The following is a 12839-nucleotide window of genomic DNA, read 5'->3' as shown; positions in this document are numbered from 1 at the left end:
ATGAAAACTTATAACAAATTAGTAGTAGAAGCAAACTGCCTTAAACCAGTAGAAGAGCATTTTGTCAGTCATTGTACCCTGAAAGAACCCTTGAAATATTTTATCATTTTTAGGTCTTAGAGAATCTTGTAAAAATTGTTATGTCTATAGTTCATGTTTATTATCTAATCAGTAAATTGTGGATATGATAAGTCAATAATAATTGTCAGTTTTCTGTTGAGTAGAGAATGTCAGTTTTCTGTCTTTGTATTTTGTCCTATTTTTTTAGCCTACTCTTTTCCTTTGTGTGGTTCCTCCTTCCCAGATAGGGTATCAGCTTTAATGTGAGTCAGTAGTATAGGTAAAATTCAGTTTTTTCTGTGATATTTTTTAAAGATTTTATTTTATTTTATTTTTAGAGAGAGTGAGCAAGCAGGGAGAGAGGGTGAGGCACAGAGTGGGGGAGAGAGAATCTTAAGCAGGCTCCAGTCCTGACGTAGGGCTCAGTCCCATGACCCTGGGATCATGACCTGAGCTGAAATGAAGAGTCAGACACTCAACCAACTGAACCACCCATGTTCCTCTAAAGATTTTAGTTTTAAGTAATCTTTGCACCCAATGAGGGGCTTGAAGTCACAACCTTGAGATCAAGATTTGTATGCTCCACAGACTGAGCCAGCCAGGGGCCCCAGCTACGATTTTTTTTTTTTTTTTAAACCTTATCTAAGTAGGCAACTTACTTGTTCTCAGATGAACAGAAGAGTCAGAGAAAGAGTCCTTCTTCCAGGTGTAGATTTGTGTTGAAAGGTAGGAAAAACATTGTTTAATTTTGTTTTCTTAGTTCTTCTGGGTGGTTTTCAGTAATGCTTGAGACTTGCTAATATCCTTCCTCATTCTCCAGACCGAACAGCATTACAGAATTTTCTTTTGTCACACGACTTTTCCAGAGATTCTGTTTTCCTTCGAAGTCTTATCACTTAAAGCATTGTTTTTGAGGCTTGCAGAAACTTGTTCAGCCAGTTCGTAGGTTTAAAAAAATGTCTGCTATGAAAACTGGCTTCTGCAGTCATTCTTCATTTTCAAAGCATTCAGTAAAGTACGACCTTTCAGCTGAAATTCACCTTTTAGCTTAAATATTCTTTCAAGGACTCCTCTGCTAAGCCACTGAATTTCTGTACATAGATTTATGTGTTGAAGTGCACTAGTCTCTGCTTAATAAAGCAGATCATTTTTAAAGCATCGTTTGGGACATTTTTCATTTCAAGGGTTTTTGATTCCAGTACCTCTCTGAAGAAATAGTGTTTTGTGACGACATCAGAATATTTGTTTTTTCACAAGAGTTAAAACCTTGTATTGAGCCAACCATTGATGGGGCACATCAGTGAAGATAACAGAGCAGTTACTCTAAGAGAGACCTTTGTTTCCAGATGTGAAGGCACTACATCAAGTATATCCTGCTCTTCGCTTTGTCGTGGCAGTTCTTTGTGGCAGAGGAGTTTTTCTTGAAATTTGTCATTTAAAGATTCTGCACAAACTACATTTATTAGTGAAAAATGATGAATAGTGAATAGTGAATAAATTACTACATTTATTAGTGAAACCTGTTGATTTGTCAACTTGCATAGACAAGCTGTTGTTAGTTTGTTAAATTTGTGCAGCATTATGTGATGTGTCCTCAGTTTGTCGGCTTACCTTATACTTTTTGGTACTTTTCAATTTCTCATGCCATGCATTTTACTATCGTTTGACATGTTGTCATTATTAGGTTCCTACCAACTGTGATTTCCCTCCTCTAAGTCCCCTCTGTTCTGGGCAGTAAGTTCTATTACCAATAACTTGTTTCCTGAGCTTTTTCACTGAATGTGACTTTTTTTTTTTTACAAAAGCTTACCTCTGTTTCGTTTTGAGATTCCAGTAGCTATTTAAAATATTAAGTACATCGACTGTGTCCAGTGTCTGTGGCTTATAGTTAAGAATCTTTTCAGTTTTGCCGGAGCCATTACATATTGTTTGCTACAGACAGTGTACAATGAAATAAGACACCTTGGGTTACCAGCCCATCTAAAATGGGCGAGTAGCTTTTCATTAGAATGGTAGGCCTCTTTTTTTTTTTTTTTTTTTTTTTTAGATTTTATTTTTAAGCACTCTGTACCTAATATGGGGTCCTAACAACCCCGAGATCCAGTCGCATGCTGCCTGAGTCAGCTGGGTGACCCTAATTATTTTTAAGTTTTTATTTTAATCCTAGTGTAGTTAACATACAATGTTATATTTGTTTCAGGTGTACAATAAAGTGATTCAACAGGGGATTATAGTTTTTGATTACTAACCTTATTAGAATTGTTTGTGGTACTGGGCTTTGAATCCTCTCTGTCACTTAATCTCATCTTAAAAAATCATTGCACTGGACTGTCAGACATGTTTATAAAACAAATGCTAACAAATTATCAAACCACAGGGATTTATTAAATGAGAATATTTCAAAAAATAAACACTTCACGATGTATTTTACTTTTTTTTACTATGTGATCTGTGTTTTACAACATTTACAACAGCAAAGCAGCCTGGGGCAGGTGAGTCCTGGTATGTACAAATTCCTTGTTCAGAATGAATATTTCCCTCAGATTTCCTTTTTGCCAGCAGAGCTTGTGAACTCCCATGAGTGAGTTGGCGCTGTATAGTGGGAGGTTAGGGGAGGTAATTTGGAAGGGAATTGCTGACATTGTCAGCCTACTGTGCTCCCGTTTGTGCAATATAGAGCTTACCAATTATCAGTGGCTTCTCTCTATTTCATTGGAAACTGGTAATGGGCTTGTCCAAGTGAACATAGCCCTACTTGCCACGTGGTGCTAAAAGACCTGATGAAAACGTTGGCATGGCTGCTCAGTAGTTTGCCTGTTGCTGTGAGCCCTCAGGTTGCATGGTATGTGTGGTTGCAGAATTGATGTTTATTTTTTAGAATCACAGTTTCTCATGCTCCCCCTAGTGACATCTTATGGAACCCTAGGATTCTGTGGAATACTGGTCAAGCACCCTGTGATGAGATGGTATCTGTGAAAACCCAAATACTTAGGGTAAAACAGTGGAATGGTTTTCTCCTGAGGTCAGAAAAAGATAAAAGGTACTGATTGTCACAACATCTGTTGGGTATTACACTGGAAGTCCCCCCTAGTGCAGTGAAGCAGGAAAAAAGAAATAACAGATGTAAAAACTGTAAAGGAAGAAGTAGAACTGTAGATGACATGATTAAATACATAGGAAAGCCAAGAGAATATGCAAGCTGTTAGAATTAAGGTTGATAAAAATAAGGCCACTATAAAAAAAAGCCAATTTCTACGAAGTTGCAAGAAAAAAAATAGCGAAATAAAATACAAAATGCAATACACCAAAAATCATCTAGTGATCAGGAAGGAATTTAACAAAGGTGTGTAATTGTTCTTCACTGAAAACTAGCTTTAGAGTGTTACGTAGTCTCTCTATGCATCCTTCATTTTTTTTTTTTTTTCATTTTTCTTAACTCCTGATTGAAGAGCAAGAAATAAGGAAGTAATTTTGAGTTTCTCAGGTTTATCTCTCTTGCTCTTTTTTTTTCCCCCTCATTTTGTTATAACAGGTTTTCACTTGATAATTTGACAGCTGTGTTTGGCTTCTCTGTTTACATAGTTCAGTGAAAATGGTTAGGCTTTCATACAATGAATATTACTTTCGTTTTTCAGCTTGTTCTGATTGTAAAAATCCCATATTTAAATTTAAATATAATAATAAAGATAGGGCTAGTGCTTTTTTATTTTTCTTGAGATGTATTCATTCTTTTCTGCTTAGATTTTAAGATTAACTTGGCCTTTGATAATTTTATATTTAACTTAATGGGGGGAAGTTTTTAATGTGAAGAAAACTAAGGCAAATATGTTAGATTTAATCAGTGTTAATGGAGGATACAGAATAACTATTTTGTTTATTTTTTACTTTCCCCCCTAAAGTTTATTTATATATATATATACACGTGTGTGTGTGTATATATAGAGAGAGAGCATCTTCTCTCACACGCGCGAGCATCTTCTTGTGTGAGCAGGGAGGGGCAGAGAAAGAGGGAGAGAGAGATTCCCAAGCAGCCTTTGTGCTGTCAGCACAGAGCCTGATGGCTGGACTCAATCCTGCAAACTGTGACATCATGACCTGAGCTGAAATTAAGAGCAGGATGCTCAACCAACTGAGCCATCCAGGCGCCCCTGGATACTTGGTTTTAATTGATGTATAGCTATAAATACTTCAAGATTTATAGATTTAAAGGGAAGAAAGTACAGGTATTCGTTTTCTATTGCTGCTGTAACAAATTACCACAAACTTAGTGGCTTAAAAAAGCACAAATTTATTATTTTACAGTTTTAGAAGTCAGAAGTCCAAAATCCATCTCACTGGGCTGAAGTCTGGGTGTAGGCAGGGCTGGTTCTTTCAGGGGGCTCTCTGAGGGAACTTCCTGTTTTTTCTTTAAAAAAAAAATTTTTTTTTAACATGTATTTAATTTTTGAGAGGGTGTGAGCAGGGCAGAGACAGAGAGAGAGGGAGACACACAGAATATGAAGCAGGCTCTGGGCTCAGACTCATGAACTGTGAGATCATGACCTGAGCCGAAGTCGGATGCTCAACCCACTGAGCCATCCAAGTGCCCCTGTTTTCTTTTTTGACTTATAGAGCCTGTCTGCATTTTGTCTGCATTTCATGATACTTGTCCTTTCTTGCATCACTCCGACCTCTTCCACTGTCCCATCACTGACTCTGAGGTCTCCCTTTTCCCCTTAGAAACACTTGTGATTATATTGGGCCCACCTGAATAATTCCCAGTAATCTCTCCATTTCAGGATCCTTAATTTAGTCACACCAGTGAAGTCCCTTGGGCCACATAAGGTAACATAGTCACAGGTTTCAGGGTTTGGGCATGGAAGTCTTTGGAGAGGTTGCAGTATTTGGGAGAGGGGATGCAAAATGTACTGACAACAGTACATAATTACAAAATTATGGTTTTAATTTTTTTAATCCATCACACCAGTTGTGAGTTTGGTTAGTAAATTTCCATCTGTCCTTATGCCAGTCAGTTCATGCAAACATCAACAGGGTTTTTTTTTTATTAAAAAAAAAAATTTTTTTTTTCAACTTTTTTTTTTTGGGGGACAGGGAGAAACAGAACCAGGAGGGGGGGGGGCAGAGAGAGAGGGAGACACAGAATTGGAAACAGGCTCCAGGCTCCGAGCCATCAGCCCAGAGCCTGATGCGGGGCTCGAACTCACGGACCGCGAGATCGTGACCTGGATGAAGTCGGACGCTTAACCAACTGCGCCACCCAGGCGCCCCATCAGGGTTTTTAATTTTTGCAATGAATTGATTTTTTGGGTGGGGGGAGAGAGAGTGTGTGAGTGGGGGAGAGGGGCTGAGGCGGGGGAGAGAGAGAATCTTAAGCAGGCTCTACACTTAGCACAGAGCTTGATAATGGGGCTGGGTGTCACAACTGCGAAGATCATGACTTGAGCCACAATCAAGAGTCAGATGCTTAACTGAGACTCTCAGGCACCCCTGTAATGAACTGATTTTAAATTCACAGGAGGGTTTTGTTTGGAGGACTTTAAAAAAGTTTTTTTTATTTTTTAATGTTGATACATTTTTTTTGAGCACGTGCGAGCAGAGGAGGGGCAGAGAGGGAGACACAGAATCTGAAGCAGGTTCCAGGCTGTGAGCTGTCAGCACAAACTGACACGGGGCTCAAACTCATGAACTGTGAGATAATGGCCTGAGCTGAAGTTGGACGCTTAATTGACTGAGCCACCCAGGTGACCCTGCATGTTTTTATTCAATAATTTGTTCTGGACTGCTTTCCAAATTAGCACATAGAGAACATCTGCATTTTCTTTTTAAACATCTGTATAGTAGCATAGATGTTCTATAGTTTAATCAGTCTGGGTGATTTAATCAATTGCTGGCCACATATTGTTTATAATATTTTCCTTTTGCAACCAGAGCTGCAGTGACTGTGTCACTTATTTTAAGTTGTGCTATAAGGTAAATTCCTAGAAATGGATTGCTGTGTCAAAGTGTTTAAATGCATTTATATTGCCAAATTGTGTTCCCTAGGAGTTGTGTCAGTGTGCATTTTTACCAGCAGTGTGTGGGAAGGCCTGTTTCTTTACACCCTCATTGATAGAGTCATCAAATACGGATTTTTGATGAGGCACCTGGGTGACTCAGTTGGTTAAGCATCTGACTTCGGCTCAGGTCATGATGTCGTGGTTTGTGAGTTCGAGCCTCACATCAGGCTCTGTGCTGACAGCTCAGAGCCTGGACCCTGCTTCAGACTCTCTGTCTCCCTCTCTTTCTGCTCCTTCCCTGCTCACACTCTGTCTCTCTTTCAAAAATAAATAAACATTAAAAAAAAAAAACATAAAAAATATGGATTTTTGCCAGTGTAATGGTTATGAAATATTTTGGTGTAAGTTGAGTATCTTTTCATATATTTAAGGTTTTTTGCATTTCCTTTTCTGTGATTTATATGCTCCTGACTTTGGGTCATTTTCCTATTAGGTTTTTGGAGCTGTTAAAATATTAGGAAGATTAGCTCTTTGTGATAATGAGCTGAAAATATTTTTTCTCAGTTTATCATTTGATTTTTTAGAGCTGCAAATTTGAACTCAGTTCTGTTTGATTTTTATAGTCCATTCTGTTCATCACTATAATCGTGTTGCCTCAAATGATACATGTTCTACATTCCTGAAAGATTCCCTTACTTGTATCTATTACTTAATACATGTAGCATTTTAAAACTGTCTCCTAATAACAATGTTTTCCCTCAATAGACACGGCATCAGCGAGGAGATACACATCCTCTCACTTTAGAAGAAATTTTGGATGAAACACAACATTTAGATATAGGACTCAAGCAGAAACAATGGTTAATGACTGAGGTAAGACTAGGCTTAAAATAGCATTAAGAAAGTTGGTTACCATGAAATATTTGCTGTAACTAAGATTTTTAATATACTGAAATCTGATAATAATTTTGACTTAAAAGAATTGGCATAGGGTCTTTGTTTTTGTTTTTTTAAACATACACATTTTAAGGTGGTTTGATTTATTGGTTTTCTTAAGATCTTATGTATCTATTTCAAAATGTCGAAGACTTTAGCATAAAAATTATAAAGAAGTCTGTCATTGTACCACTTCATTTAAGTTTTTCCAGAATAATTGCTTTTTTTTAATTGCTAAATTTAGAATGTATTTTGTCAAGTTGTATTGTTTTTATGTATGTTTTAGACATTTATACCATGAGGTAGTATAGGGATAATGAGATATTTGTTATGCTGTTACTACTATTATGATGTGATGGTGATATTATTGCGTCTAACAGATTACTTCAAAAACTAATCCTTAACATTGTGTATGTACACACATCATTGGAAGAAAAGAAACCCCACAATAATCAGCGACCATGCTAATTTAGAAATTAATAGCTTTTTAAAAATTCACACATTTCCCTCATTTCTACTTAAGTATGAAATGATAATTAAGAAGAATACTTTGTGTGACCAGTGCTGTATTCTAAAAATCAAATGTAAAGTTCCTAAAATATAACTTAATAATTTATTTTACTAAGCAAGATACTGTACTTGATTTTTATAAAATGAACAGTTAATCAGTAGCATTATAGCTCATTGTATCAGTGATGCATAAATAGTTGTAATCCACATTTAAATTCTGTTGCTTTACCCAATCTTGAAATTTCATGGACTACCAACATTAGTTTAAAATTATTACTACTTTTCTGTTCCCCCTCCTTTCTTCTTTGTTTCTTCTCTTTCTCCTTTCCAGGGTCAGGCTGGCAGCTGCAGAAGAAAATAAATAGGATAGCTCTTCTTTGAGGAGCTTTCCTTCTGATAGTAGCTATATAGCAGAACTAAGAATATAATTCATATTCAGTAATTCCTGCATTCCTACTCAGTTTCATTCTCAAGCTGCTGTTACCGGTAGATTTCTTATATGCACAAGTCTGGTACTTTTCAGTTCCTTCCACACCTATAAGTACCATTTGATACCAGGTGGGGCAGACTATTGATAAAGTCCTCCCAGGGTTATGTTTCTTGCATAGTGCCAGTATGCGATAAACTGTACTTTGAGGGTGGGATGGGCAATACCCAGTTCACTTGTTTATTAATGTTAACTGGTGTTTATTCTTTTTTTTTTTTTTTTATCTTCCAAGAGAATCTGGGTATAGTTTCTTCAAATCTGTTGTGATAAAATGGTTTTTCTCATTTAAATAATTGATGTAGATAATAAGTTTCTTTTATAAAAAGTGAGCAACATGGTGATCTCTACCTGTTGTTTTTGGATCCTGGATGTCCAGTATTTTAGATATGCTAGTTGATATTCGCAAGATACTTTTAACATACAACTATATTGGGTTTGATGTTTTTAAAATAATTAATAGAATTTAAGAATGTATATATGAGGTTTCCTTTTGTTAATATATCCAAATTCTGTCATCATTACAGGCATTAGTCAATAATCCGAAAATTGAAGTGATAGATGGGAAGTATGCCTTCAAGCCCAAATACAACTTGAAAGATAAGAAAGCCCTACTTAGGCTGTTAGATAAGCATGACCAGCGAGGCTTAGGAGGAATTCTTTTAGAAGACATAGAGGAAGGACTACCCAATTCCCAGAAAGCTATCAAGGTAACATTTCTTTTCTTTTTGTGCCTTAGTATAATTTGAATTAATAATATCTTGTTTTAAAAAACAGCAAGTGTTTTACAATTTTTATTTTTAAATGTTTATTTTTGAGAGAGGGTGAGAGGGTGCACGTGTGTGCATGAGCCGGGGAGGGGCAGAGAGAGAGGAAGAGGGAGAGAGAATCCCAAGCAGGGTCTGCACTGTCAGTGTAGGGTCCGATGCAGGGCTTGAACTCATGAACCATGAGATCATGACCTGAGCCAAGGTTAAGAGTCAGATGTTTAATGGACTGAGCCACCCAGGTGCCCTGGTGATGAGAACTTGTACAATTTACTCTCTTAGTAGCTTTTAAATAAACAATACGGTTTTATTAACTGTACTTAGTGTGCTATATATTACATCCCCATGACTTTTTTACTTATTTATTTTATAACTGATAGTGTATACTTTTTGACTCCTTCATACATCCATCTCCCATCTGCTGTGTCTGACAACCACTAATCTGTTTTCTATTGATGAGCCTTTTTTTTTTTTTTTTTTTAGATTCCACATAAAGGTGAGATCATACATTTGTCTTTTTCTGACTTATTTCACTTAGCATAATGGCCTCAAGGTCCATCTATTTTTTTGCATATGGCAAGATTTCACTCTTTTATGGCTAGATAATATTTCAGGTGTGTGTGTGTGTGTGTGTATCAGATTTTCTTTATCCACGTATCCATCAATGGATACTTAGGTTGTTTCTGTATCTTGGCTATTGTGAACAATGGTGCTGTGTGCAAGGGAGTGCATGTATCCTTTTCAGTTAGCATTTTTGGTTTCATTGGATAAGTACCAGAACTAGATTACTGAAGTATAGGGTTGTTCTATTTTCAATTGCACCAATTTACATTCACACCAACAGTGCATGAGAGTTCCCTTTTCTCCACATCTTCTCCAACAGTGATACCTTGTCTTTATAATAATGGCTATTATTAACAGGTGTGAGATGATACCTCATTGTGGTTTAGCATTTCCCTGATGATGATGTTGATTGTGTTGGTTGTCATTTGTAGATCTTCTTTGGAAACATGTATTTGTGATCCTCTTCCAATTTTTAAATTAGACTGTTTTTTTGGTGTCAGGTTCCATGAGTTCTTTACATATTTGTGATTTTTTTTTTTAATGTTTATTTATTTCTGAGACAGAGCATGAGTGGGGAGGGGCAGAGAGAGAGGGAGACACAGAATCCAAAGCAGGCTCCAGACTCTAGGCTCTCAGCTGTCAGCACAGAGCCTGACATGGGGCTCGAACTCACAGACCATGAGATCATGACCTGTACATATTTTTGTGATCTTAACCCCTAATCAGGTACACGATTTGCAAATATTTTCTCCCATTCAGTAAGTTGCCTTTCCATTTTATTGGTTTCATTTGCTGTGCAGAAGCTTTTTAGTTTGATGCAGTGCCACTTTTTTGCTTTTGTTGTCTTTGCTTTTGATGTCAAGTCTGACAAATCAGATTTGATTGATGTCAAGTCTGACAAATCATCTCCAAAGCTGATATCAGGAAACTTATCCACCTGTGTTTTCTTCTTCGTCTTTTATGGTTTCAGGTCTTATATTCAGGTTCTTAATTCATTTTAAGTTAATTTTTGTTAATGGTGTAAGATAGTGGTCCAATTTCATTCTTTTGCATGTAGCTGCCCAGTTTTTCCAGCACCACTTATTAAAGAGACTGCCCTTTGTGCATTGTTATTCTTGGCTCATTTGTCATAAATCTGTTGACCATGTATGCATATATGGGCTCTCTATTCTGTTTCATTGATCTGTGTAACACTTTTTTTTGTCAGTACTATACTCTTTTGATTACTGTAGCTTTGTAATATAGTGTGAAATCAAGAAGTGTGATACCTCTAGCTTTGTTCTTTCTCAAGATTACTTTGGCTATTCAGGATCTTTTGTGGTTCCATGTAAGTTTTAGGATTAGTTTATTCTTTTTGTATGGAAAATGCCATTGGAATTTTGATAGGGATTGCATTGAATCCATAGTTTGCTTTGGATAGTATGGCCATTTTAATAATGGTCCTCTTCCAATCCATGAGCATGGTGTATCTTTCCATTTATTTGTGTTGTCTTCAGTTTCTCTCATGAATGTCTCACACTTTGCAGTGTAGAGGTTTCTTACGTCCTTGGTTAACTTTATTCCTAGATATTTTATTCTTTTTTTTTTTTTTTTAAATTTTTTTTTTCAACGTTTATTTATTTTTGGGACAGAGAGAGACAGAGCGTGAACGGGGGAGGGGCAGAGAGAGAGGGAGACACAGAATCGGAAACAGGCTCCAGGCTCTGAGCCATCAGCCCAGAGCCTGACGCAGGGCTCGAACTCACGGACCGCGAGATCGTGACCTGGCTGAAGTCAGACGCTTAACTGACTGCGCCACCCAGGCGCCCCGATATTTTATTCTTTTTGATGCACTGGCAAATGGGGTTATTTTCTTAATTTCAGATAGTTTGTTATTAGTGTAGAGAAATGTAACTTATTTCTGTATATAGGTTTTGTATCCTGTGACTGTACTGTATTTATTCTAAAAGTTTGGTGAGTCTTTAGGGTTTTCTATATATGTCGTATTATCTGAAATTACTGACACTTTTTGTTCTTCTTTCCAATTTGGATGCCCTTAATTTCTTTTTCTTATTTAATTGCTCTGGCTAGCACCTCCAGTAATGTGTTGAATAAAAGTGACAGGAACAGGCATTCTTGTCTTGTTTCTGATTTTAGAGGAAAAGTTTTTGGTTTTTCACCAGTGAGTGTGATATTAACTGTGGAATTGTCATAAGTGGACTTTATTATGGTAAGGTGTATTCCCTGTATACCCAGTTTGTTGATGGGTTTTTTTTTTTTTTGTTTTTGTTTTTTATCGTGAGTGGATGTTGAATTTTGTCAAATGCTTTTTCTGCATTTATTGAGAGGTCATATGATTTTTCCAAGTTTCATGTTGTTAATGTGGTATATCACATTGTTTGATTTGTGCATTTGAACCTTGCGTCCCTGGAATAAATCCCATTTGATCATGGTATATAATCCTTTTAGTGTATTGTTGAATTCTATGTGCTAATACTGTGTTAGGATTTTTGTGTCTGTATTCATCAGAGATGTTGGCCTATCAATTTTTTTCTTGTGGCATCTGTGTCTGGTTTTGATATCAGGTTAATGCTAGCCTCATAAAATGTGTTTGGAAGTATTCCCTTCCCCTATTTTGGAAGAGTTTAAGAAGGATCGATATTAATTCTTTTTTGAATGTTTGGTAGAATTCATCAATTAAGTTGCCTGGTCTTGGACTTTTTTTGTTGGGAGATTTTCTTTTTTTTGGATCACTGATTTTTTTTCAATGTTTATTTATTTTGAGAGAGAGAGAGTGTGTGAGCAGGAGAGGGAGACACAGAATCCAAAGCAGGCTCCAGGCTCCGAGCTGTCAGCACAGAGCCCAATGCAGGGCTCGAATTCACAAACCGTGAGATCACAGCCTGAGCTGAAGTCGGGTGCTCAGCTGACTGAGCCACCCAGGGGCCCCGAGATTTTTCTTATTTTTGGTGTAGGCATTTATAGCTTTGAATTTCCATCTTAGAACTGCTTTTGCTTTATCTCATAAGTTTTGGTGTGCGGTATTTCCATTTTCTTTTGTCTCAAAGTATTTTTAATTTCTCCTTTCATTTCTTTGTTGACCCATTAGTTGTATAGTAGTATATTGTTTAGCCTCCACATGTTTAATGTGTATTTTGCATTTTTCTTCTTATAACTGATTTCTGTTTCCATACTATTGTGGTCAGAAACGATACTTGAGGGGCACCTGGGTGTTCAGTAGGTTAAGTGTCCAGCTTCAGCTCAGGTCATAATCTCGTGGTTTGTGAGTTTGAGCCCCATGTTGGGCTCTGTACTGACAGCACAGAGCCTGGAGCCTGCTTCGGATTCTGTGTCTTCCTCTCTCTCTGCCCCTCCCCTGCTCGCACTCTGTCTCTGTCTTTCTCAAAAGTAAACATTAAAAAAAAAGATGATATGCTTTAGGTATTCTTAAATTGATTGAGATTTGTTTTCTGTCTAACGTGCTATCTATTCTGGAGAATGTTCCATGTGCACTTGAAAAGAATGTGTATTTTGGGGGTGCCT

General features: G+C 37.0%; 2 protein-coding genes across 6 annotated transcripts in view; one reads left to right on the top strand and one right to left on the bottom strand.

Moving 5' to 3' along the window:
* SMIM18 (small integral membrane protein 18) overlaps positions 1 to 829 on the bottom strand; it is a 20913-nt gene extending 20084 nt beyond the window's left edge. Inside the window, exon 1 of one of the 2 annotated variants that reach the window (XM_040490174.1) lies at positions 720 to 829. The gene's annotated coding sequence lies outside the window, so the exon portion shown is untranslated. The remainder of the gene's footprint in view (positions 1 to 719) is intronic. The other variant, XM_040490172.1, reaches the window with a different exon arrangement.
* Positions 1 to 12839, top strand: part of GTF2E2 (general transcription factor IIE subunit 2) — an 80469-nt gene that overhangs the window by 39039 nt on the left and 28591 nt on the right. For all 4 annotated transcript variants that reach the window (XM_040490169.1, XM_040490167.1, XM_040490171.1 and 1 more), the window contains exons 4-5: positions 6822 to 6929; positions 8514 to 8696. In XM_040490169.1, the coding sequence (XP_040346103.1) occupies positions 6822 to 6929; positions 8514 to 8696 (291 nt within the window). The remainder of the gene's footprint in view (positions 1 to 6821; positions 6930 to 8513; positions 8697 to 12839) is intronic.

This window comes from Herpailurus yagouaroundi, unplaced genomic scaffold (assembly GCF_014898765.1).
Source record: "Herpailurus yagouaroundi ecotype Mexico unplaced genomic scaffold, PumYag 181, whole genome shotgun sequence".
Taxonomy (NCBI): domain Eukaryota; kingdom Metazoa; phylum Chordata; class Mammalia; order Carnivora; family Felidae; genus Herpailurus; species Herpailurus yagouaroundi.
The sequence above is the reverse complement of the archived record's forward strand: the minus strand, read 5'-3'. Positions and strand labels throughout refer to the sequence as shown.